The sequence below is a fragment of the Phalacrocorax carbo genome, chromosome 2 (genome assembly GCF_963921805.1).
Source record: "Phalacrocorax carbo chromosome 2, bPhaCar2.1, whole genome shotgun sequence".
In the NCBI taxonomy this organism is placed as follows: Eukaryota; Metazoa; Chordata; class Aves; order Suliformes; family Phalacrocoracidae; genus Phalacrocorax; species Phalacrocorax carbo.
The window spans coordinates 50,017,556-50,041,168 of NC_087514.1; the positions used below are offsets into that span (position 1 = coordinate 50,017,556).

Genomic DNA, 23,613 nt, shown 5'->3' on the forward strand with positions numbered 1-23,613 from the left:
TAGCCCATGAGGCTGCTCCCTCCCCCCTTTCTCCCAGTGCCCTTACTAGTCTCTGTTAGCCTTGACATCTTTGGTTTCCATAGCGATCACAAGAAGTTGCAACAGCAGTTTTATACTTGGGCTCAGCTGAAACAAAACCTTGGCAGTTGTGGCCGTTTGGCCAACAAACCTACCTTGGCTCAGTTCTCTTAAACGCTTCTGAGGACTTGCCCTGTTTTAGTATAAACTGCACTCTTGTTTTTTTCTCCCTTTGAAAAGCGTTGTTAAATCTGTCATAGTAGCATTAACCGTGTAAAGTGTTTTTGATTTTGAGAGTAGGAAACAGGCAGTCTGCTCTTGTCTCAGTGATATTTGAAGAAAATCAAGCAGTAGTTCAATGTAGCGAGATGCAACCCAGTGCTGTATTCCTGTGGCACAAATTTGACTCCTGTCATTTCAGGTGATGCTAACTAAAATAAACAGTGTGATAGGCTCCACTGCTTAGCGAAGTGCAATTTTGGAAACACCTGCTGTCCTACGGTAATGTTAGTTTTGTCTAAAACTTATGTTGATGTCATTTTGTGTTTTAGAAAGTACAACAATATACATTAATAATTCAAGCTACGGACATGGAAGGAAACCCAACATACGGTCTTTCAAACACAGCAACTGCTGTCATCACTGTGACAGATGTCAATGACAATCCTCCAGAGTTCACCGCCATGACTGTGAGTACAGGGTGGGAGTAACTGAAATATGTGCATATTTATAACCCTTCCCTGCTTTTCTCATTATATTCACAGACGGTAAATATTTATTACTTATTAAATAGTGTACTGGCAGGCAGAATTGAAATAAATGCAGAATATATATCCCTTAGATACGGTATTCTGCTTAGGCCAAAAGGCAAAAGCCGACAAGGGAATCAAACCATCAGTTTTCTGGGTAGCCTCAGGTAAACTTTGTTGGATAACTTGTCAGAGCTCCAGTCAAGAGAGACGTGCTCCCTAACATTGATGAATGTTCAGAGTGGTGTAGCTCTTGTGTGCTTTTGCAGCTGAGGTAAAATGCCTTCTTGTTCTATGCAGTTCTATGGGGAAGTGCCGGAAAACAGGGTGGATGTGATCGTGGCGAATCTGACGGTAACGGATAAAGATCAGCCCCACACACCTGCGTGGAATGCGATGTACCGAATGACCGGAGGAGACCCGACAGGTCGATTTACCATCCTGACCGATCCCAATAGCAATGATGGGCTGGTGACTGTTGTGAAGGTGAGAGATACTTTTGCTTCAGAGAACTAAGCAGGGATGGAAGAAGTGGGAGAGCATTGAGGGGGGAAAACTGTGAACTCCTGAGGCCAGCATGGGTCTGGAAAGTAAAATGGATGGGCACCGTCTGTCTTGTGGAAGCAAGCCATCCGTCTCTTGGAGTGTTTCCTTCCTTACACTATCAAGTTTTACAACTGATCAGTTCTAAAAGTTTAAAGTGTCAGATTTTGAAGCTTTATTTGCCAAGAGATAGGAATTAGTCTGTGCAAAAGCGTCTGCTTAGTATTTGTTGCTAGTGTAAATGAACAACTTCCTATCTCCTGGCCTCCATTAGCAGTCAACACTTGTTGTCTGCGGGTTTTGTGTCAACATGTTCCCGTTAAGGAACAGATATAGGTAGTCAAGGCACAATCAGAGAGGAAGAAGTGATAGGTGGGAGGCTACTTCTACAAGAGGCTTTTAAAGACTGGCTATTTTTAAAACCTTATTTAAATACCTTTTATGGAATAATCTGTCTATCTTCATTCTCTAGCCAGCACAGCTCTATGTTGAGGGGTGACTTATTTCAAGTGATAAAAACAATGTGGTTCTATAATTAAAACTGCCAGGCAGTAGCCACCTTTCCTCATGGCCCTCTGATAAGCGTCTCGTCTCTGAGTTGACCTGTTCTGGTTTTGGTTGATCCACTTACAAAGTCAAGTGTGAGATGCCATTGTTCCCATTTGGAAGTTGAAACGTTCACCTTTTTGCGGGTTTTGGCTTGTGGGTTTTTTTTTCACTCTTTTTTGGATTTTGTTGGGTTTTTTTTTTATCTTCTCAGTATCTAGGTGAGAAAAAGATACAATTTTTGTACCGCTATAGAGGTAATTCACACTAGGTTGTATGTTTTTTAAGAACTGTCTGTTTTATAACTGCACTTCCCCAGAGGTGCTACTTGTTCTATTGCGGTCTTCCAGCAAGAATTGTGTGTCTGGGCTTTGTAATTAGGCACATTGGCATCTTTTTCAGATCTAGGAATGGTATCAAACTAGAAATGTCTGGGAAAGTGAATTTAGAAAATGCTCAGATTAAATGAAAGTATCAGAAACAAAAGCAAGCCTAAGATTCCAGATCTAACACATTTGATATAGCTTTGCTCACTTACGAATTTACTTTTAAAATATTCTATCCCCTCTGCTGCCAGAATACCTCAGTGCTTTGCTACATCTGACCTGGTTTAACAACAGAGTAGCAGCATGTGGGAGCCTCATTGGAAAAGGAACTTTTTTCCTACAAATGCAAGGGAACGATGGGCCTGTTCAGAAGGGGGCCAGCTATACCGTCTGAAATCAGAGGCTTTTAAACAGCACAGGAAAATCAGCCTGAGGTGGTAAATAGCAGTTCTGCAATCTGGCCAGCAGCGCTCCTTTAAGCACCTGGCCATGGGAAGAGTTGGAAGCCTGCCTACAGTTTTTATTGGCAGTGCAATGAGTTGATCTGTCAACATGTAATGAAGATTGGATTCTCTCTTATCACTGACTTCATACTGTAATGTGCCAACTGCCCCTGTAAGGTACAGAGTTCCTTCAAGTCTAGAATCAGTGCGCGTAGTACAGTGCATAGAACTAAAGTGAATCAGTTCTCAGGAAATGCTTCACCCCTCTGCAGCATGACAGAGGAACTCTAACCTCAAACTTTTTTTACTCCTCCTTAAATTGGACTTCTGGCTCAGTGAGGAAGTCCCCAAACTGAAGGTTGCCCAGGCTGTAGAGATGGGAGCTGTAGGTATACCAGCAGTGTATTATCTGGGATTACAGTGTCTTTCTAATGAAACATTAAGGGCATAAGGATCTCTGATCTATGGCGCTAGATATGGTCATGATCTTGTTTGAAGGAAACCTTCGTCCTCCTAATAGAGGCAGGTTTCTCTCCCCATGATAGCGCCTCAGGAGGCATATCTGCTCGTGTGAGTGCCTGGCACAAAGCTGGGAGTTTCTGCATCATCTTCTGATGAAACTACTTGTTTCCTCAGTTACCACTAATGGCAGTATCACAGTAAGTTAAATCCAAGAATGACGAGGTTTCTAGCCTCTGACTTCAAAATTGCTGCTGCTAAGCAAAAACCCAACCCAGTCTCATGTTGAAATGTTACATTGATTGTGTTCTCTTTAGGCTCTGTGCTCATTTTTGAGAAAAGCAATACAAGCACTGTTTAAAAAGGAGCTTTAAAGTAAAAATACTGTCTGTCCATCACTACTGTGAGTAAATGTTAACACTTCCTGCTCTTTGCTTTTCCCAGCCTATTGACTTCGAGACCAACAGGATGTTCGTGCTTACTGTAGCTGCGGAAAATCAAGTGCCTTTGGCTAAGGGGATTCAGCATCCTCCTCAGTCAACAGCAACCGTGTCCATTACGGTCATTGATGTGAATGAGAGCCCATATTTTGTGCCAAACCCTAAGCTTGTACGTCAAGAAGAAGGGCTGCTTGCTGGTAACATGTTGACAACTTTCACTGCTCAGGACCCAGATCGTTACATGCAGCAAACCTCTTTAAGGTCTATATAAATATTTTGCAGTTGTTTAACAATTGGAATGTTGCAGAATGGGTGGGGAGCAAAGAGACTGCATATGAAATGACTGCATTTACCATAGCACACGGCTACACACCAACACCTCCTGTAGCTTTTTGTGCAGCTCTCCAAAGGGATTTTTGACTGTAGAGAAGGTGACCTGACAAGCATTCATAGATCTGTAGGCTTGGTCATCTTCTAATGCTGAGTCCCACTTCATCAAGGTAGAATGAAGTTATGCACCTGTGTTAAAGTATACGTGGCATCCCAACAAATCCAGTCAGAGAAGGCACATGCTTGTGTGAACCAAGATAATTTGCAATTTAAATTAACCAGTAATTTTTACACAATAGCAAAACCATCTCAGATTGTTGACCAAATCTTAAGGGTTTTCTTCTCATTTATTCTCCAGTGATACGAAGTGCTGCTGTTGTCCATCTGTGAACTCTTGTTCTGATAGCTATGATCATAATTTGATCATAATTTATCTAAAGTGTAAAACTGTGCTAAATGAGAAAAATAAAGAGGATAGAATGTGGAAATCTTAACGCATACTTTCACGTACCTCATTTAAAACATGGTCATTGACTGCAAGGCTAAGGCACAGCCACTAGCCTTGGGCCAGGACTTGGGTTCCTGGCTCATCCAACAGCTTTTCTAGCTTATGTGGAGGAAACTCCAGAAGTTAATTTCTGTCGTTCCTTTCAAAAACAAGGTTCTTAAAAATTTATTTTCTCTTAATTTTTGTTAGCTGTTGCTGATAGTTTGCTCGTTTCTGGGCATAACCATCATAGACATGATAGCATGAGGACTTAAGAATATATGCATTTTAATGACCTAAGATAGCTTGCACTTGATTAATGTCAAAGGGAAAATTTATCAGGTAGAAGGATGATTTTGAAAGACACTCCTCTTTCAAATTAAGAAGAGAAGCATGCATTAAAACCAAGGCCTCTAAAAATTAACTTTAAGTGATACTGGAAGTGCTAGAATAATGTGAGTTAGTGCTACTCTAACACTCTTTATCCATCATTACCTCCTGCTCGCAGCGCTCTAATAAGATAAAGTTAGAGAAAATATAAGAGTTTCTATGAACAGGTAGGTATAGAACAAGAAGAGGGGCCCTTAATGAAATATTTTGAGTCCGAATATGAATGTTATATAGTTTATGGTATTATTTATTCTGGTTAGATGATAACTTACATGGCAGGACATTTAAAGAATCTAAGTGTAGGACTGTTTTTAATAAATGTTTTCAAGAGTTTTAGTGACAAGTCTTAATAAATTGGCATATAAATAACACATCTTGTGATCAAATATACAGGTACTCAAAACTTTCAGATCCTGCAAACTGGCTGAAAATTGACCCTGTTAATGGACAAATAACTACTACAGCTGTTTTGGACAGAGAGTCAATATATGTGCAAAACAATATGTATAATGCAACATTTCTTGCTTCTGATAATGGTATGTATCAACATTGTATGTTTTCAAAAAGCTTTCTTCTGTGTGGTTGAATGACATTCAATTTTACGAGGGCAGAGAACAACGTATGCTTAGAATACATACATCCAAGTCAGAAGTCTGTATTAACATCAGACTCTGAAAATTTCACAGCTACTTGGGAAAAGGGCTGAAAAATAATTCTATGAGAAAGGCACTGGCTTAGTTACATTAGTCAAGTTTACAGAAAACTGAAAAAACCTGCACAGGAGTGCAGTGGTCTGAGTGAATGCACAGCATGAGTGGACTTTGTGGGGAGTAACGTGCTGAGGGAGGAGTATTGTGTTTTTCCATATTCAGGCAGTGCAGAGGGAAAAGTGTATTTTGATTGTCAGTTTGTTAATGATAATTAACAGTCTCTGCTCAGAAACAAATCCTTTGAGTTAGGCTGGAGTGCTGTAGCATTCATAGCTGATAGCAGAAAGATGAACAGGTACAATTAGGTATGTTCTTGCATTAGAGGGGAAAACTAAAACACTGGGGCAATTTACATTGGACAGAAGAGAAATGGTAAAATTTTGCAAACTGATACAGTATAACAAAGCTAGATCAACTATTTCCATCCTTTTGGCTCTGTTCTGGAGTACAAAATTAAATGGAACTGGAAGATTATGGGGGGTGGGAGTAGAATGAGAACCATTGCTAATTATACTGAGAAATTCAGTGCCACATGTTCACATAAATGTGTGACTTTAACAAGGTTTACGGAAGCATCGCATATTCTATATGGATAGCAAGAATGTCTAGAAGCAACATCCTGTAAGTCAGTATTAGAAAGAATTTAAATAGCATACTTGTGGTAAAGGGCGATCTTAAGTGTTTAAAGTTACAAAATAATTTAACCAGAGGATAAACTATTCCAGTTTTGCATCTTTTTCTCTGAAGCATTTGATGCAGTCTGTCTCTGGAGGGGAACTGGCTGTCTAGTCAGTGAAGTAGTTTTAGAGTTAAGATCTGTGGATCTGCAGTTATTTGCTGATTTTTGCCAAGTAGGGCAGTATTTCTGAGGACAAACTACATAAGAATTTGTGTGTTAGTAGGAGCAGTGACAGTGTTAGATTGGCTTGGTAAAGACACAATCCCAGAACTGAGGTAAACACATGTACGTGGTAATTGAAAAGTGTTGGTATAGCTTCAGTTAAGTAACTTTCCAATTGGAGACAGGCTCAATATGATTTTATTCTCTTTAAGGAATCCCCCCGATGAGCGGAACTGGCACACTTCAGATATACCTGCTGGACATCAATGATAATGCCCCCCAAGTGAATCCGAAAGAAGCCACGACGTGTGAAACACTGCAGCCTAACGCTATTAACATCACTGCTGTAGACCCTGACATAGATCCAAACGCAGGCCCATTTGCCTTTGAGCTGCCTGACACACCTGCTAGTATTAAGAGGAATTGGACTATTGTTCGAATTAGTGGTAATTAACATTAGAGAAATGTTAATAATTTTAAAGAAACTATTGCATATGCTTTTCCGTGTTTTACTTTGGTGTTATTTCACAACAGACATGAATGTGGTTAATATGAATAGGAAAGCACCTTAGCATAAGTTCCCCAAAGAACAAGAAATTTTAAGAAAGAAGTTCGCAGTAATGAAGTTGTTTGTTATCCTGAGTGTCATGCAGTAGGTTGAACAATAAGTTAAGGCAGAGCTCAAAGATGAGCCATTTTTGCCAATGCTGTTTGAAACCCACATGAGCAGTACGTGACTCTTCAACAAGTGCCTTATTTTCATACGCAGGTGATCACGCCCAGCTGTCTTTAAGGATCAGGTTCCTGGAGGCCGGTATCTACGATGTGCCCATAGTAATTACAGATTCTGGAAATCCACATGCATCTAGCACCTCTGTGCTGAAGGTGAAAGTTTGCCAATGCGACATAAATGGAGACTGTACTGATGTTGACCGGATCGTTGGCGCAGGGCTGGGAACTGGTGCCATCATTGCAATTCTGCTTTGTATCATCATCTTGCTCAGTGAGTAGATAGATCTCTTGATGTTAACTCTTACGTTTTGCAAGTACCATCTTTTGTTTTAGTCCCATGTACCTTGACAAAGGCAGGGGAGTCATTAAAGACTCAAGCCCAAGAACTGTTGCTCCTTAGTTTAATGTCTTGGACAAGTATGAAAACTTTCTGATGGTGAAAGATCGGGATTCTGTGAGAGAGATCATAACTAGCACTGGCATGGCAGTCAAGCCCCACAGTGGGTTTGTGAAAGAGGTTTTCCATCTATGCCCGTGCACATTTGATATGTTACGTTAGCAAGTCACCATGTTTCAGGATGTGATTAGCCCCCAGACATCTAGTCTCTTGTGCTGCTGGTACTGTGTGACTTGATGCCACCCACAGCTGGTAGCAGTGCCTTCAAGGAGTGCTCTGGTGTTACTGCTCTTGTGCTTCAGATTAATGTATGTAGGCTATTTGATTTTGGAAAGTAATATGTCACAGCCCTTCTTATAAGGTCCAACAAGCAGGCAACCATGCAGGAACAGAGATGTGTATGTGTGTTTAAGTATTACATAAAGCTGTGCTAGTATTTTATTTTTGTGGCAAGTGCATTCAATAAGGGAAATGACTAAACATCATGACTTAAGTCTGTCCAGTGTAGTAAATTAAATGCTAGCTCTCCTACACATTATGATTAACTGATATCTGATTGTTGTGGAACACAAGGAAGGGATTAATCTGTTCAGAGTATACTCTGCACTAGTCCAGAACATATAAAATGAGGGAAAGGGGTAATTTTAAGAGAAATAAATAAATGAAATAAAAAAATAAAGTATTTGAGCCTGGCTAAGCCCATGACTGTACATAAGCACATTACAGTTATTTTCCTGATATAAGGTACTCTCTTAAAATGTTAGGTATTGAATTAACAGAGCCTTACTGAAACTATCAAATCCTTTAAGATACTCTTCGTATATTGACATTCTAGATACATTGGAATCTCTTTCCATGAAGATGTTTGTAATTGGAAACATGCCTATTGAATTAGAAATTCTTCTACTCACATTTATTCTGTTTTGTTTCTCATTCAGTTTTCTTTAACAAGCTTTAGTTTGTTAATAAACAGTATAACTTGAAATTATTGCGGTTAAAGATGAGAAATATATAGCTCTATGTGCCACAGCGTTTTCCTCAACCTTGATTCCTCTTGCTTCTAAACATAAATCTAAACTTAGGCAACAATATGGTCTGTTCTCATGGACATCAGAGCTGTATGCCAAAATGGCCTAAGCTTGGTGGTGTTCAAACATCAGAATTACTGAAAGTGTATACATTGCTGTATGTTCCTGGGACATAGCAGAAAAAATTATAAGTAATATAATCGTTTAGAATTCTTGCGACTACTGGAGAGATTCCCATCTGAATTCAGTAGTTTATGAAGCCTGGTCTTTCTGCTTTTCATGACAAAGTTTTTTTTGCAGATATGAAATGGATTTGTGACTTACGACCTTGAATATGTGATTGATTTCCAAATCAAATTGCCTGTAGTAGCCTGAGTTTAACCATCTCTTGCTTAAGCTGAGTTCTGTGAAATTTTTTACTTAAAAAAAAAAACAAACACACAAAAAAAACAACACAAAACCCTGAAAACCCCTCATCCAGAACAGTCAAAACCAACTTTTTTGTTTTGTTTTGTTTTTTTTTAATTAAAACCTTGGTGTTAAATTTGTACAATTTTCTGTGACTGTACTTCAGAATCAAGATGTGGTTTCATGTCTTCCCTTTTCGCAATGTAGTTTTAGTTCTAATGTTCGTGGTATGGATGAAACGCCGTGATAAAGAGCGTCAGGCAAAGCAGCTCTTGATTGACCCAGAAGATGATGTGAGGGACAACATTTTGAAATACGATGAAGAAGGTGGTGGAGAAGAAGATCAGGTGAGGAACGATTAATGGGTTTTAGGTATAGATTTGCACTTTGCTCTGCACTTTATATGTTTTGTTTCCGTTGACACATAATGACAGGTAGCTAATTTTCGCATTAAATACTGAAGGCAATAAGTGAAGTTTGAAAAGCTTGAAGTATAACATTGCTTTCGCATGTTGTTTTTTGCAGTTCTGAAATACCAATTGCTTGCCTGGGAATGAGTTGTAAAACCAGTATCTTGTCCACTTACAGCCTCAGCATTCTGACCATATTCCAACTAAGGCTGTTATATTAAAATGAAAATTAAAACCCACCCTCATTGCAGTCTGTAAACCTTCTTCACTCATTGTCTGAGATCCTGTTGTACAGAATCACCACTGCAGAGTGCCTAATATAGTCTGTTCCAAATATGACCTGTCTTTAGTGGTGGGTGAATGCCTTTCTAGATATATGGTAATGTTGGCTATTGGCAGATTGGCCACTACTGGGATTTCAGCTTGGAAAGTATTTATGTTTCAAGAAGCTGTCAGGGCACATCTGTGTTTATTCAAATACCTTTCCAGGCAGGTGCCATATGCATTTACTCTCATGTCACCTCTGGTTGAACCACTGCTGATATGTCAGAGGACTAGGAGTGATGTGTATATGCTAAGAATAGCTTCTCTTTCACTCTCTCTCCAAGTTAGTGAATTTCTGAGCAGTGCGATTTCCTTCCTTCAGAGGAGGTTTATTAAGTGCTTTATGAACATGACAAACAGTAGATTTCTGCACATTATTAGTGGTGTAAGTAAGTGTAATAATTACAAAGGGAACGGTGCATATAATAGAGCCTAAGAAATTTTCCAGTAAAAAGCCTTGAAAAATTAAGTGCAATTCTTCCACACATCCCCAGTCACAGTCATCTGGCACTTGAGTTATCTGAAAAATGTCTCCCATCACTGGTACAGACATTTATAGCTTCCCTCTGCTCATTTGTTTGTTTGTCTGAAATTTGTGTTCCCCTCACTAATTTCCATGCTTCCTGCATTTCCCCAAGTACTGTTCCTACTTCCTGGCTTTTCTGCATAACTTCCTTTTTAAGCAATTTGCAAAGGAAACTTCAGTTTATGCAGTTTTGGAAAATTGCTTATGTTACTAAATAAATTGAAGACAACCCTTTGAGTCTGTGTATGTATTCTAGTTGTTTGTACACAGATAGTTTGAGTACAATTGCATCCTGTTTGTGCATCTGTTATTGCACAGGAGTTGCAAGCCTGAAAAACATCAAGAAAACTCAGCCCTGTGAAAACTAATTTTCCAGTTCACATATCCCCAGCTCGTGTTCACCCACAATTCTCTGGAGGATCTGTTCAGCAATTTTCATGTGGTTTTGATTTTTAATTATTGTCCACAAAAGCCTCAGGACAGTCAGGAAGGTTCTCGGAGCGTATACCGTTCAGTGGGCGGTCATAGGTGATGCTGGAGTAGTGCTGGGAGAAGTTGCGCTGCAGATCAGAAACTTCAAGCATCACTGTAACAGCATACAATGAGAATAAAATACTTAATAGTTTAGAAATGGAGCTGAAGCCTCTCCTCTGTCCGTCTTGTACTGTGCTCCTCTCCAGTGAAAGGGCTGTCTTTGTGAGAGGTGTAGTCGGGATAGCATGGCAGGAGGTAACGTTGTGTGAATGCTGTAGAGGTGAGCAGGATGCAAACCATCCATAAATGGAGCCTTTCGCCAGCAGTGAATGAGCACACAACGAAAGGAAAAACTGTCAGTGGGTGGAGTAGCAGTAAAATGGTAAGAAATGTGAAATTAGGATCCTTTCCTCTCACAGTGAGCAGAGGAAGCACCTGGACACAGAGAGGTTTAAGGGCTTTATAGAAAATTGAATTATTCTTTTAGCCACAAAACTCCTGCTTGTTTTCCTAAGACAAATTTTAAGGCCACTGTTGCAAATTAATTATCTTAGCTGTCAGCCTCATTGTTCAGGTACCCTGGTCCCTTTCCTGATCCACGGAGCAGCAGACTATAGTGTCTGAGCATATAAAAGAACTTAATATACTCCAAATGTAACAAACATTGCAGGAAGAGAAAACATAAGCTCATACAAAGTACAGCAAGCTTTTATAACTACTTCTGTAGCAAGAGTTTTAGGCCATTGTGTAGGCAAAACGTGGGTAGGTTTTCCCACAGCTCCAAAGCTAGGAATTTGTTCCTGTCCAGAATAGCTGACTGGAGAGCACAACCTTTTCATGCAGGCACTTAATTTTCTATCTACAATGGATGATGGAAATAAGCTCTGTCTTGTTTTTCAGGGAGATTATTTTACTTTATTTTGGTTTGACGTTTTGTAAAATCTAATTTCTGCCTGTGCTTAACTAGATGATAATAGGTGAATTTGTTCTTGGTTCCCTCCTTGCCCCCTCACCTTCTCTGCCCAGGGGAAAGAGGGAGGAATGTATTTGGTTTGGCTTTATTTGGTTTTGCATGCATTTTATGTGAGATTTAAGAATTTGGAATGCTAAGCTTTTGAAATGTCCCAAGAAGTTCCCTACAGGTAGTAGTCTCGTTTTTCCAAACCATGGCTTAGTAAAATACTGTACAAGCAAAGCTGCGCGCAGAACGTTGTGGGCAAAAGGCATTGGCCATAAAGATCTTTGCATTTTTGTTAAAGATAAAGCAAGTGTTAAAATGGCAGTCTCATGCTTTTTTAGAACACTTTGGCATCAAAAATCTATTTTCAGAATGAGGCCTCACAGGGTAAAACTGCCACTGTTCTATTAAAGTAAAGAAAAATTATTTCACGTCACCCTTGCATCCGCAAGTCATCAGCAAATGACAGAGGAAGATGCTCTACATCAATATTAACTTTTTATGGTGCACTCTCCCCAAAACCATCAGGATCAATTGAACAAGCAGCTTCAGTAGAAGGCAGTGCACAAGGTGACTCAGAAACATGGAATCATCCAACCCAGAGTGCATCTCATGCAGCAAAATAGGAGAGAATGCTCAAAGCTTCATGTGAATCGCAGTGAAAGCAATATTTTAAAAGCTTCAGAAATTTTCATAATCTGTACCTTTTAAAATTCCTTACTTATATTTATGGCAAGCAAATCACTTAGGCCTTTTTTAAATCACCTGCTTTTCTGGATGAATGCTTGAAGGTTTACCATGTGTGGCCTCATACTTGTCTTGTTTATCCCAGATGTTTAGGTGGCTTGAAGATATGGCTGGTAGGACTTGAAGATAAGTGATAGAACTTAGGACTCTCTGCATCCTGAACCGAACTACTTTTATACTTGTGGTTTTGCTCTTGGAGTAATTTATTTATTAAAGAGGGTTTATTTAGTTAGTTGGAAGCTATGCAGTTGGGTTTCTTAGCTATCACGGCAGACCCAGAAACTCCTTTAGGAGGAGTTTAGGAACTCCTTGGCGTGTTCCTTTCAAACTCGTACTAAGATTTTTAATTTTTATTCTGAATTTTAGTAGTACTTGCTCATGCAGGTGGTCCTGTTGAAGCAAGTTGCCCAAGCGAGCGGTACGCTTTGAAATAATTGCAGATCAGCTGGTTTGAACCTGTATTGTAGTCTAGCCCTCAGATCTCTTCGGCACAAGAGTCTCCAACACAATGATTTTTCTATTATTCAAAGTAGCTTTCTTCCTAAGGTGATGTAGGAAGGAACACGCAGAAGCCTTTTCTTACAAGTCTATTCAGACATTAGCCAATAGCTTGCTTTTTGTCATGTTCTCTTACATGTTTATGTAGAGAAAGAAAACAGTAGCCTTTATTTTAAAGGTGATAATAGCATTAAAAATACAAACATAATGGTTTACTTTTATATGTGCAGGATCCAAATTCTAAACGTAAATTGCTCCTTTATAAAAAGGATAGCTTTGTGCCAGCATTTGTGTGTCATTGATAAAAACGAATTGAGTAACGCTTTGGATTTTGAGGGCTATTTTTATTGTCATAATTTTCTGTCTTGGATCTTGTCATAACCTCTGTTGTAAACATGACAATGGTCCTTACCTACGTGATGAGCTTTATAATCCCTCTGATTATTTTCCCCACCCTATCTGAATGTTATACAGATCTTTTACTCACTTTCTAACCTTTATTTTGCATTGCATTAAGATTGGAACATGTTTTATGTTTAGAAATTTTAATGATAATGAAATAACTGTTGCTAAGACATCTCTAGGAATATACAATATTATAATTAGAAGGTAGTTATTTTGGGGATTGTGTTTGCTTACTAAGACATTAACTTCATTTTTTTGAATGAGTGACTCATGCAGTGCTCCTGTGGAGGAATTACTGTCATTCCTTGGTGAATCTTTATCTCATAATATGAAAAGTAATGTTTCCATAATTCCATTACAGAATTGTTTTGTGGGGTTTTTTATCCTATCTAGAACCTGTGCCTGTTACTGTGCTTTATTTGCTGCTTGGAGTTTAACTTTCATCTATTTTATTATTAAAAAAAAGATAAGCTAGCTTCGTGGTTATCTTAAAAATCATTAACTGGTAATACTCCAGATGAAACTATAATAAAAACAAATGGGAAAAGCAATATGGAAGAAAGTAATCAGAAAGTGAGTGGCAAATAAAGAGCAACTGTTAGCACAGGCATTTTAACTACTAGCCTCCCACCTGCAGCCTACATCTAGTCAGTCTTCTGTGCTTTGCTTTTTTTGGAGTCCCATTATTTCAGCAGATGTAAGCTTTTTGCAGAAACCAGGCAATATTTTACATGCAAATTTCTCAGATTTTTTAGGGTGATGGTTGGTCAGTTTTGGGAGTAGAAAGGTAAGGTATAGCAGGACTGGTTTTCACTTCCTTTTTCTTAGTTTTTAAAAGACCTTGACAGACAGGAATATTCAGCTGCGTAAAATACTCCTCCTTTTGCTTCCCCATCCCATTTCTCTATTGGAGTAGACAGTAATTGTCTGTGGAACAGAAACGCAAAGCAGAACACATGCTTTATCCGTAGGTACTTCAAGTCATAGTTTGCTGCATTCTCTTAGGCCAACAATAAAATTGGGTTTACACTACGGCACCATCCTGTAAAAGGGGTGGGTGAAATGCAAACTTCTGCCAGTGTTGCTTTACCTGCACTTAAACCACTGCAGCTGATTTTGTTCAGTGAATGATGCTTACAGCTCTCACTATCAAACTAAGTGATCTGGTGACAATTAAACTGATTATTTCTTGCATGGGAATAGATCTCAACTTTCATAATTCTTTTCAAAAGCTGCATCCTTTGAAAATGACAAAGAGGTGTAGTGTTTTGGTTGCATTAGTTGTATGTCCAGGCCTGTGTTCATGCATAGCTAAAGGTTCAGCTCTATACAAGGTAAAAAACCAAGTCAGCCTTAGAAGTGTATAACGCAGTCTAATGAATGGCCAGGACATAAACTGAGAACTCTGAGATAACAGAGAAGCCAGATTCATAAATCATTAATGAAGATGTCAGGTTGTATGTACTAGGATGTATCCCTCTTAGCGTTAGAGAAAACTTCTTAGTAGTGGGAAGTTTAATATAGATGTAATATATTCCAATATTTTAAGAGCTTTCCTATCTGGAAAAAAGTCAGTCCCATCTATGCATAGCAATTTGTAGTTTTAGTAAGCTGTGGTTTAATTCTTTTGTTTGCAGTTCTGCTTTATCATGTTCCAGTATGCATTCCTATAAAGCAGGTCCAGTTACTGTAAAAAATTTTACTTTGTTAAGTTTTTGCCAAGAACTTAAGTAAATCTTCTAAAATACAAACACAGCCAGAACAGCTAGTCCAGGAGAAAAAAAGTTAGCTTTATAAAACTAGAAGCTTCTGAGGAACTCTATTTCCTGGCATAGACCCTTTTTTTTTTTTTTTTTTTTTTTTTTTTTTCTTTCTTCCTTTCTTTCTTTCTTTCTTTTTTTCAGGGATTGTAGAATCTGGTAACTGTGAGTCAGAAAGCAAGATACTTTTTAAAAAATCTCTCCTGCTGTAACAGATGACTGCTGTATGAGGGATTATTACTCAAGTGCTGTTAAATGAATAGCTGCCTTACACAAGAGGAAGTTGTTTAAGGGAAGAGATTTTGAAGGCTGCATTATCTTGTTTCTCTGTAAATCAGTGGTTACTGGGGAATGTAAAATGGCCTTTTTTTCTATTCTGGACATTTTTTCTATTCAAGTTGAGATACTTGGACTGTGCTTTGAACTATTGTGTTGATCTTAAAGAAGTGCTTTTTTGGGTTTAGCATCCTTCTGCCTACACATCTGGTAGGGTGGTTAATTTGTGGGGCTTGGATAGCTGTTTTTGACATTTAGCACTGTCTCACTGGGATCTCACATTTCAGGAATGTGAGGTGGGAGCTAGTAACGGTTTAAGTCCTTGCTTAAAGCTGTCTAGAAGTAAGTGAATAGCTAATAATGTCAGTGGTTGTCATCGGCTTGGAGGGGAGGGCATTGTTGCGTTTTGCAGGGGGTTTTCTGAGATGGTTTAATTTCACAAGATGCAACTTCTGCTAAGATACCCTTTTAGTACATCATGATTTTTATTTTCTTTCTTAAAACAAAAGCAAATCAAAACCAGAAGTTTTTTCTGCTTCAGTACAGATGTCAGGGCTTTTTCAGCAAAAGCAAATAGTGATGCCGGAGATGCTAACCAAAGAGACAGAAATGCTGATCGTTACGCAAAGAGAGTTACAGTGATAAAGCATCTCTTTAAACACCAGTTATCTAAAAGGTAGCTGTATTGTCTCATCCAGGGATATCCAATCCAGGGGAAAGAAAAGGGATCATTCAGCTTGCTTCACTTAGATCCCTGTCATAGAATGGGACGTTTCTGTTTCCCTGTTGACTGTAGACTTGGACAATCGTAACAGCCTAAATTTCTGGTTTCTAAAGGCCTGAGTTTTTGCTAGATGCAAAACGGGAGCAAACTAATATGTGTTAGCGACCTTTCAACAGAGAAAAGCTGATACTAAATTCTCCTTTCCATCAACAATCTCAGCTTGTACGGAAGTTTGAGGATAAAAACTTGAATAAACCCTCAGGATTTACTTAAATCCAAACTGAAGGAAGGGAAGGAGGTATTTGTTCTAAAATTGCTGTAGTTAGGGCTAAATAGCATAAATAAGCAATTAAATACCTCTCTCAAAAGTTGGCAGCCATATGAATTAGATGCCATAACCTTTGTTGAAGTATGTTTCCAGTGGAGGGTGTAGTCTTGTTCCTCATTAGTCCAGATGCAGATTGTAATTATGAACAGGTTATATGGAAAAAGACCAGAGCAAAGACACAACATTGTTGACTTGTGGTCGTGAAATTAAGAGTAAAAATAATGACCCAGAATGTTGCTCAAAGCTGGCTTTCCCAACCTACCCCAGCATGGCATGTTCTCTTTCTGATGTGCCACAGTTTTCCATTTAGCTGTCACTTCTGCAGTTAACTATCTGAACAGGTTCTGCTTGAGACTAACCTTAAAGTCTGTTCAGGAGCTTTAGGTAATACATGAGAAGTTTTCCCATTTTTCTAGCTGTGAATGGAGTGTTGAGTGAAGAGGTGGAACCTCAGCAGCCCTAAACAGCTTACACCCTGGCTTTTTAAAACATTTTTCTTCCTTTTACTTGCAATAACTGAGTAGAGTTGACTTTGGACAGAATGTTGTAACAGCTGGAGGCATTGCGTGATGCTGTGCTTGTATGGCGCTAAGCCAGTTTGGGGAGATGGTGGATGACTTGCCATACCTGACTCATGTACAGTTAGTATTGATTTTAATGATACGAGAGATTTGAGAGTCTGTGGTAATAAGTACAATGGATATTCTCTTCCTGTCCAGACACTAACAGACCTGCAAAATAAATTTCCTCTGGTACAAGGCTAGATGGAAGTGTCATGAATTACCAAAGTGGGAGTCCACGAAAGGACACATTCTGCACTACTCTTGCCTTGAGGATGGCAATTTTTGCTGTCTTTTTAGCTATACAACCTGGAGATGTCTCAAACTATACCTACATACAGGAGAGTGGCCTTAGATATGAAGATACTAGACTGACTGACTTGATTCATATTGCATTTCTGTATGACCACCAATCACAAAAAGAATTGTATGCATATGGGAGTGGGTTGAATAAACAATTTATCTTTATAAAACTGAAATGACCAGAAAGGCTCTCCTGGTTTTAATGCATTGTTATTTAACCATACCTGTTTGAATTCCTCCATAATGAAATTCTTAGTATAAAAAAAACCTAGTATTTTTCATTTTGCTCTGTTGGTGTTTTCCACCTTTATCTCTTGGGTGGGTATGAAAAGCAGTCTTGTGTTACATACTTATAAATTCTAAAAAGTACATTCTTCTCTGTTTGATAGGATTTTCTGATAGCGTGTCTCTAAACTATTTTGATTTATTTTATGTAACAAAAAGGGAAAGGATAAAAAGTTCTGTTATGTTTACTTTTCTCCAATTCATACCACTTCATGGAGATCACTTATTATTCTGTTCGGTACATGAAGAACCGAAGGGTAGAAGTTACAGCTCTGCCCCAAGGAACTTGTAATCTAATTAAAGCATATGAAACTGCAGATCTCAGTGGAGCTGTACCACCTTTTTTGACTATGTAGTTGTGTGCAGTCAGCTGAGGACCTGAGTAACAAATTAGAAGGTGTAGTGGATTTGATAGTCAGTTAACAGTTCTCCCAGCAATCTACCTTCACTGCTGTCAACAGATCTCTCCTCCTGTTGAAAAGTCTGGTTTTGGGGTCACAGGAGGTCGTACTCTCAAAAAGGACCTACATCCCGTGAGGTGACAGCAGAAGTAAATGCTCCTTTAGGAGCCAGTAAGGAACAAATGAAAGTGTAAATGTCTGCACAGATGACTTCCAGCAAGTTGAGATTATAAATAAGATATTTACCAGAACACTAGTGTTGAAAAACAGAGACTGATGATACAGGAGCTTATTTAGGATGCACCCCAACTGCTTGGATTATTTGTGGTGCAGGTTATCTGGCATACGGTAGAGTTGGCGTGAGCCCCAGTCTACTGGTAGTTCGTGGATGGCTTTCGTTTAAGCCTTTAAGCCCAGTTCTTTCTTCTGCATTTTTACCAGTGCTTTGTGCAAAGGCATCCTAGAGCATGACTACCTTCTAGACATGACAACAGTGAGGTGAATGTCAATGCTGAAATGCATCACACTGTGCAAATAGTGTTCAGGCATATCTATCTTAAATGCATAAACATTCATCTAATTAAAATTTTTATATACATACATACTGCTTATTAGAATTCATAGTACTATGCTAGCTTCATCAGTCTGCCAGAGTTTGAAACTGCGGCCTCAAGTACTTAATGAACAGATCCACAAGTAATCTCTAGAAAGTGCTTAGAATTAAGGCCAAATCTGAGGAGCTTTGTACTTCTTATGACATTTTTCCCCCTTTGGCTTTCATATTATGGAAGCCACATGAAATCAGCAAGGAGGCTTAAATTCATTCTTTGAAGGTATTATAAAATGCTGCAGAGCAGTGTGCTTGCCTGTTTCTCAGAATGAGAATGTCTGGCATTTATTTGCTTAGAAAAATAGAGAGTTGGATTTGGCATCTTTGCTCTATGCAGTAAATCATTATTACTAGGCAGTGTTTAGTCTCTTAATAGTACTACTCAAATCCTTCCTTCTCAATGGAAAACTTAGGAGAATCTCTACAAATCTGAAGGAATAGAATCAAAACAGTAGATTCAGGGAGTATAAATCAAATAACATCCTGTAGGTATGCAAATAACGATGTTACTGACTTATTCTCAGTAAGCATTACAATCCTGAATATAGGACTTCTGGTGAAATGATACTTTGCATTTTCCCTTCTTTCATCCTCATGTTTCCCCCTGACAGATATTGTTTGAAATTCTCCTAACATACTGTCGTCATTTCATATTTTACAGGATTATGACTTGAGCCAGCTCCAGCAGCCTGACACTGTGGAACCAGATGCCATCAAACCTGTTGGAATCAGACGTCTTGATGAAAGGCCGATCCATGCAGAACCTCAGTATCCAGTCAGATCAGCTGCTCCTCATCCTGGGGACATTGGGGACTTCATTAATGAGGTAAAAGAGAGAAAAAGAGTTTTCTCCTAAGATCTGATAAGCTTTTATGTTTTGTTTATTGTATTCTGCATGAGTAGCTGTTATGTTTGAACATAATAACTTTTTAAAACTTAGACAATTAAAATTGTCTTGCTAGATAGAAGTAAACATGTTCTTTTAAAGTGCAGACAAATTTAATTAACTCATTCAAACAGAAAGGGAAGATATATCAATTAACTTCTCTACATTTGTATTAAGTACATTCATAATGTGTTATCAGCTGCAACCACAGTATCTCCAAGCAGGATTATTCTATGGGTTCCAAGTAATAAATAGACTAACAAAATTATAGTTTAGCCTAAATTCATTTATTAATTCACAGTAATTTAATAATGGAAGACGTTCATTTTAATTTTCCTCATACATTACCCTTTGAATCCAGATAATAGTGGGAATTCAGTACCTTCAATAAGACCAAAAGAATTCCATCAAATACGATTAGTGAGCAGGGCAGCTAAATTAAATGTTATGTAAGTGCTTTTAATACTTGTCTTGTCATAGAGCTTTAAAAGTCTTTGCATTATCTTTGATTCTTCAATCTAATAAAGATACATGTAAGTAAGATTCAGACTATACCAGATTACTCAACAGTTCTGAAAGAAATGCTCCTACAAATAATTGTTTCATTATTTCTATCACTGGTCATTCTTAAATGATTGGTTTTGTGGTACTTAAGATAGAATGTATTTCTTGTGCTTGCTGGTTATAGGAAAATAAAAACTAATGCAAAAATTATGACCTAAAAATAAGCTAGGTTCTGTAGATGAATAGTAGAGGTTAATTATTTTCTCATATCTTTGGCAACTAGAGCTGGACAAGTATTGCAGAACTGTTTTTGCAAACGTGTTTATTCTTGTTTGCTTTAAAGAAGAGTCAGGCTAATGTACTAAAGTCTTCTGTGTTAGCAAGCTGCAGAAAATTGAGTTTGCTCCTTTTAAGTTATACAGTGACACAATTTAAAAAAAAAAACCCTACAGGGAGATGGCTAGCAGGAAACATACAATGTCTTACAAGAATATTTGTATTTTAAGAAACTCAAGTTCGCAGAAGAGTTGTATTAGAAAGTGATGTCTCTACAAAGAGGATTTTTAAATGCATTGCACTTATAAATATTACAGTTATAATTGAATTCTGGAAATTAGTGGACACATGGGACAATAAAAGGCCGACATTGCTGGCCGTGGCGGCATGGACACAAGAACTTTCTTGTGCTTCCTCATCTTCTTCCAGACTATCAGAGCTTCCTATCTTATTCCCACACAGCTGTGACGAGACAGTACCTACCTGGCAGGCAGTCGGGAAGAACTCATGATCCTCAATACCCTGAATTTTCTTGTCCTCAAAGCAGCTATCAAGCTCTCTTATAGAGCCAAGGCAAGGAATGTGATTCTCCTGGAAAGCCAGAAAGGGGCCAGAGTTTGTCCGGCCTTCTACAATTTTTGAATTACTTAGCAAGCTGTTCTTGCAATACTATTTTTCAGTAGGTTATCACTCTTGAAGATTAGAGCATTAATGTGTACACATGGAGCTGCAGAAACAGTACATGCTGTCTTGATTTAACCCAATGTTTATATTGCAGTACAGACAAGCGTGGAGTCATTTTCTTACTGCCGTCTGTTGTATTAGATCAATACTTCCCTTTATGCTTCCCCTTGCCATCCACCTAAAAAGAAAGCCTCTCCCAGCTATTCTTACTCAGTAAAATAATGTCAATAATGTCATTGACTCTGATGTTAAAGAAAACATGGCAATTTTCTTGTCTGCAAGTTAGCTCAGAATTAATTATATCCTCTGATTGAAAGGAATTATATGAGGTAGTTTCTATGCTTCAAGCGTTACATATATTTAGCTTCTTTTTTTCATAAGGTATTCCTTTCTTAGAATGTCACAGCAATATATCATTTTACTACAAGGCAGTCCACCTAACCGTCTCTCTAGCAGACAGCAGCCACCCAAAGATTGTCTATGCTGTGTCTGTTTTGCGAGAAGTCTGAGCAAAATGGAGATTATATTTGCCCAAACTGTTTCATCTTAATTTGCGTTTTATGTTAAAATTTCCCATGCCACATTTGATTCTAAAAAGTCTATTGGGAAGGGAAAAAAAAAATCCATTTCTCAGATTAGTACTCAGAGTTAAATTTCCAAATTACCAGCATCTAGAGCATAAGCATTCAGGCTGTACAGGTTTTCAGACTCTCTTCAGAGAATTCCACCTGCAGTCCTGGCAAGATTATACCCAGACAAATTGGTAAGTTCCTCTCAGTTTTACTTGGGGTAAATGGAAGAAATACCTTGGGTAAAACCCATACCAGAGGGTTCTTAGGGCAGCTCATACAGAAGATACACTGAGCTGTGAAAGCAACATAGCAAGATAAGAAAGGGAAAAGTTCATATCTCTTTGTGTCCGGCTTCGACATTATTAGGCAAAGAACTCTGTTCCACTGTAACTACAAGTCACGTCATAACTTTTCCCTTGGGCAGCCCTAACCCAAACTTGCAAAACTAGCCCAGTAGCTAGCTGAGCAGGGAGAGGCTGCCTTTTTGTTGTCAGTACCTTGGTAGCAAAGTCTGCATTACCCCATTGATTTGAAAAAATGCAACGCTTTTGGAAATCAGTCTGGTCTTTCGGAGGACTTGGCCCTATTCCCAGAGAGGCTGATCACCGTGATCCTTTGGGATGCTGGCCTCTGTGTGGGAATTAATTTAGTCTGTTGAATGCTTACTAGCACTTCAGACACGCAGCCAGCATTGTTCAGATTAGCCTCTGAATTACTCCAACTTTTGACAAAATGAACCATAGGTCATTGATTTCAGATATTGGAGGATTTAGCTACCACCGCTGAGCAAGCGTGGGGTGGTTTTTCATTCTTTCTTTTTGTTTCTATGGCTGTGTAATAAAAGTGGAAAAGACCTAGCGGGTCATTGTGTTTCCTTCCTTTTGGCAGTACTCTGTTTCTTCTGGTATATTATTTTATAGCTGTCATCAGTTGTATTACATCCACTTAACTCAATGAGACGTGTATGAGTATTTTGTAGTGTTCTAATGACTTCTCAGTTGAAAAAGAAGTTACAAGTATGATAAAAACTGGAAATATTTTTATAACACTTAAAAAGTCAACACATACAGAGCTATGAACTTTCTAAAATAAGAACATTCCAGAGGTGCCTTGTAATCAAAATATGTTTTGCAGGCATAAGCTAAATGACCTCGGGGACTCTCTTGTTTTGTCTGTTTCAATGGATAGATGCATCTCTAATTTAAGGAGGGAAGGGAAAAAAACTCCTTTTCTTCCAGTCCAGTGTACAAACAAGCCAGTGAAATAAGTCATGTGTTATTAAGAATCCTCTGTAGACCTTGTTTTCCATTTTGAGCCTTTTAAAACATAAACTGCAGAGTGTGGAGCATAATTGACACTTAGAATAGTCAGGACTTGCAGGACAGTATAAATTAGGCCTGTTTGAAGTAGCTTTGTTAATCCTGTTTTCAAGAACCACCTATGCTGTCCCTAGAAATCTTAAATTATATTGTGGTGGAGAGTTTGTGGCTAAGAATATCTTTCTAATCAATAGGGGACATAGCCTGAGGTAAATTAAATTTCAATTACAAACTAAAGGTCTCATCCCATGAGGACACGGAGGACACACAATTCATTCTTAGTAAATGGTTATCAATACAGTGTACCTCTAAGCAGAATAGGGTCCCTCGATGTTTTTTCTTTCCTCTTGTAAAATAAGAAAAAAACAGTTCCAGATTTAAACACTTTCATATTACCCTGTAGGGTTCTGGTCTTGCTTTCCTTCTCATCAAAAATGTGCTGAATTTGATTAAATAGGAAGATTAATGGAAATAAAATCATTAAATTTTGTAACGTTTCATGTTAGCTCAAGATTTTGAGGGTTTTGCTTTCCCTTGATTTGAGACAAATTGAGAATGTTACACATACTAATGAAATTATAACTTAAGGTTACCATTGTTCCTCAGTCAAGGCACAGGAGTTTCTGTCTCTTCTGTCCCTTATCTACTCCTTAGTGAAAGTCGCCACAACATGCACAAAAAAGAGGAAAAAAGTGAGGTTGCTACTCAGTCTGTCCTAGGTCTCAAGCTGACCCTTGTATTGCCATGGCTCTTCTGTGACTGCTTGTTGTGCATTGGTGGTATAGCAAATGCAGGGAAATGTGACTTCGTTCACTGTCTCCCAGCAGGATCACTTGGTCCCAAGCGTGTGCCCCAGCAATTCTGTTGTTGAATAAGCTTCTCTATCTAGTAAAAACTTTGGGTTTTCAGATTGAGAAACCGTAAACCAAATAACTA

General features: G+C 38.5%; 1 protein-coding gene across 2 annotated transcripts in view; it reads left to right on the forward strand.

The window, feature by feature from the left end:
• Positions 1-23,613, forward strand: part of CDH2 (cadherin 2) — a 118,998-nt gene that overhangs the window by 91,101 nt on the left and 4,284 nt on the right. For both annotated transcript variants that reach the window (XM_064442814.1, XM_064442815.1), the window contains exons 8-15: positions 570-707; positions 1,068-1,253; positions 3,529-3,785; positions 5,125-5,267; positions 6,495-6,728; positions 7,052-7,285; positions 9,055-9,194; positions 19,098-19,262. In XM_064442814.1, the coding sequence (XP_064298884.1) occupies positions 570-707; positions 1,068-1,253; positions 3,529-3,785; positions 5,125-5,267; positions 6,495-6,728; positions 7,052-7,285; positions 9,055-9,194; positions 19,098-19,262 (1,497 nt within the window). The remainder of the gene's footprint in view (positions 1-569; positions 708-1,067; positions 1,254-3,528; positions 3,786-5,124; positions 5,268-6,494; positions 6,729-7,051; positions 7,286-9,054; positions 9,195-19,097; positions 19,263-23,613) is intronic.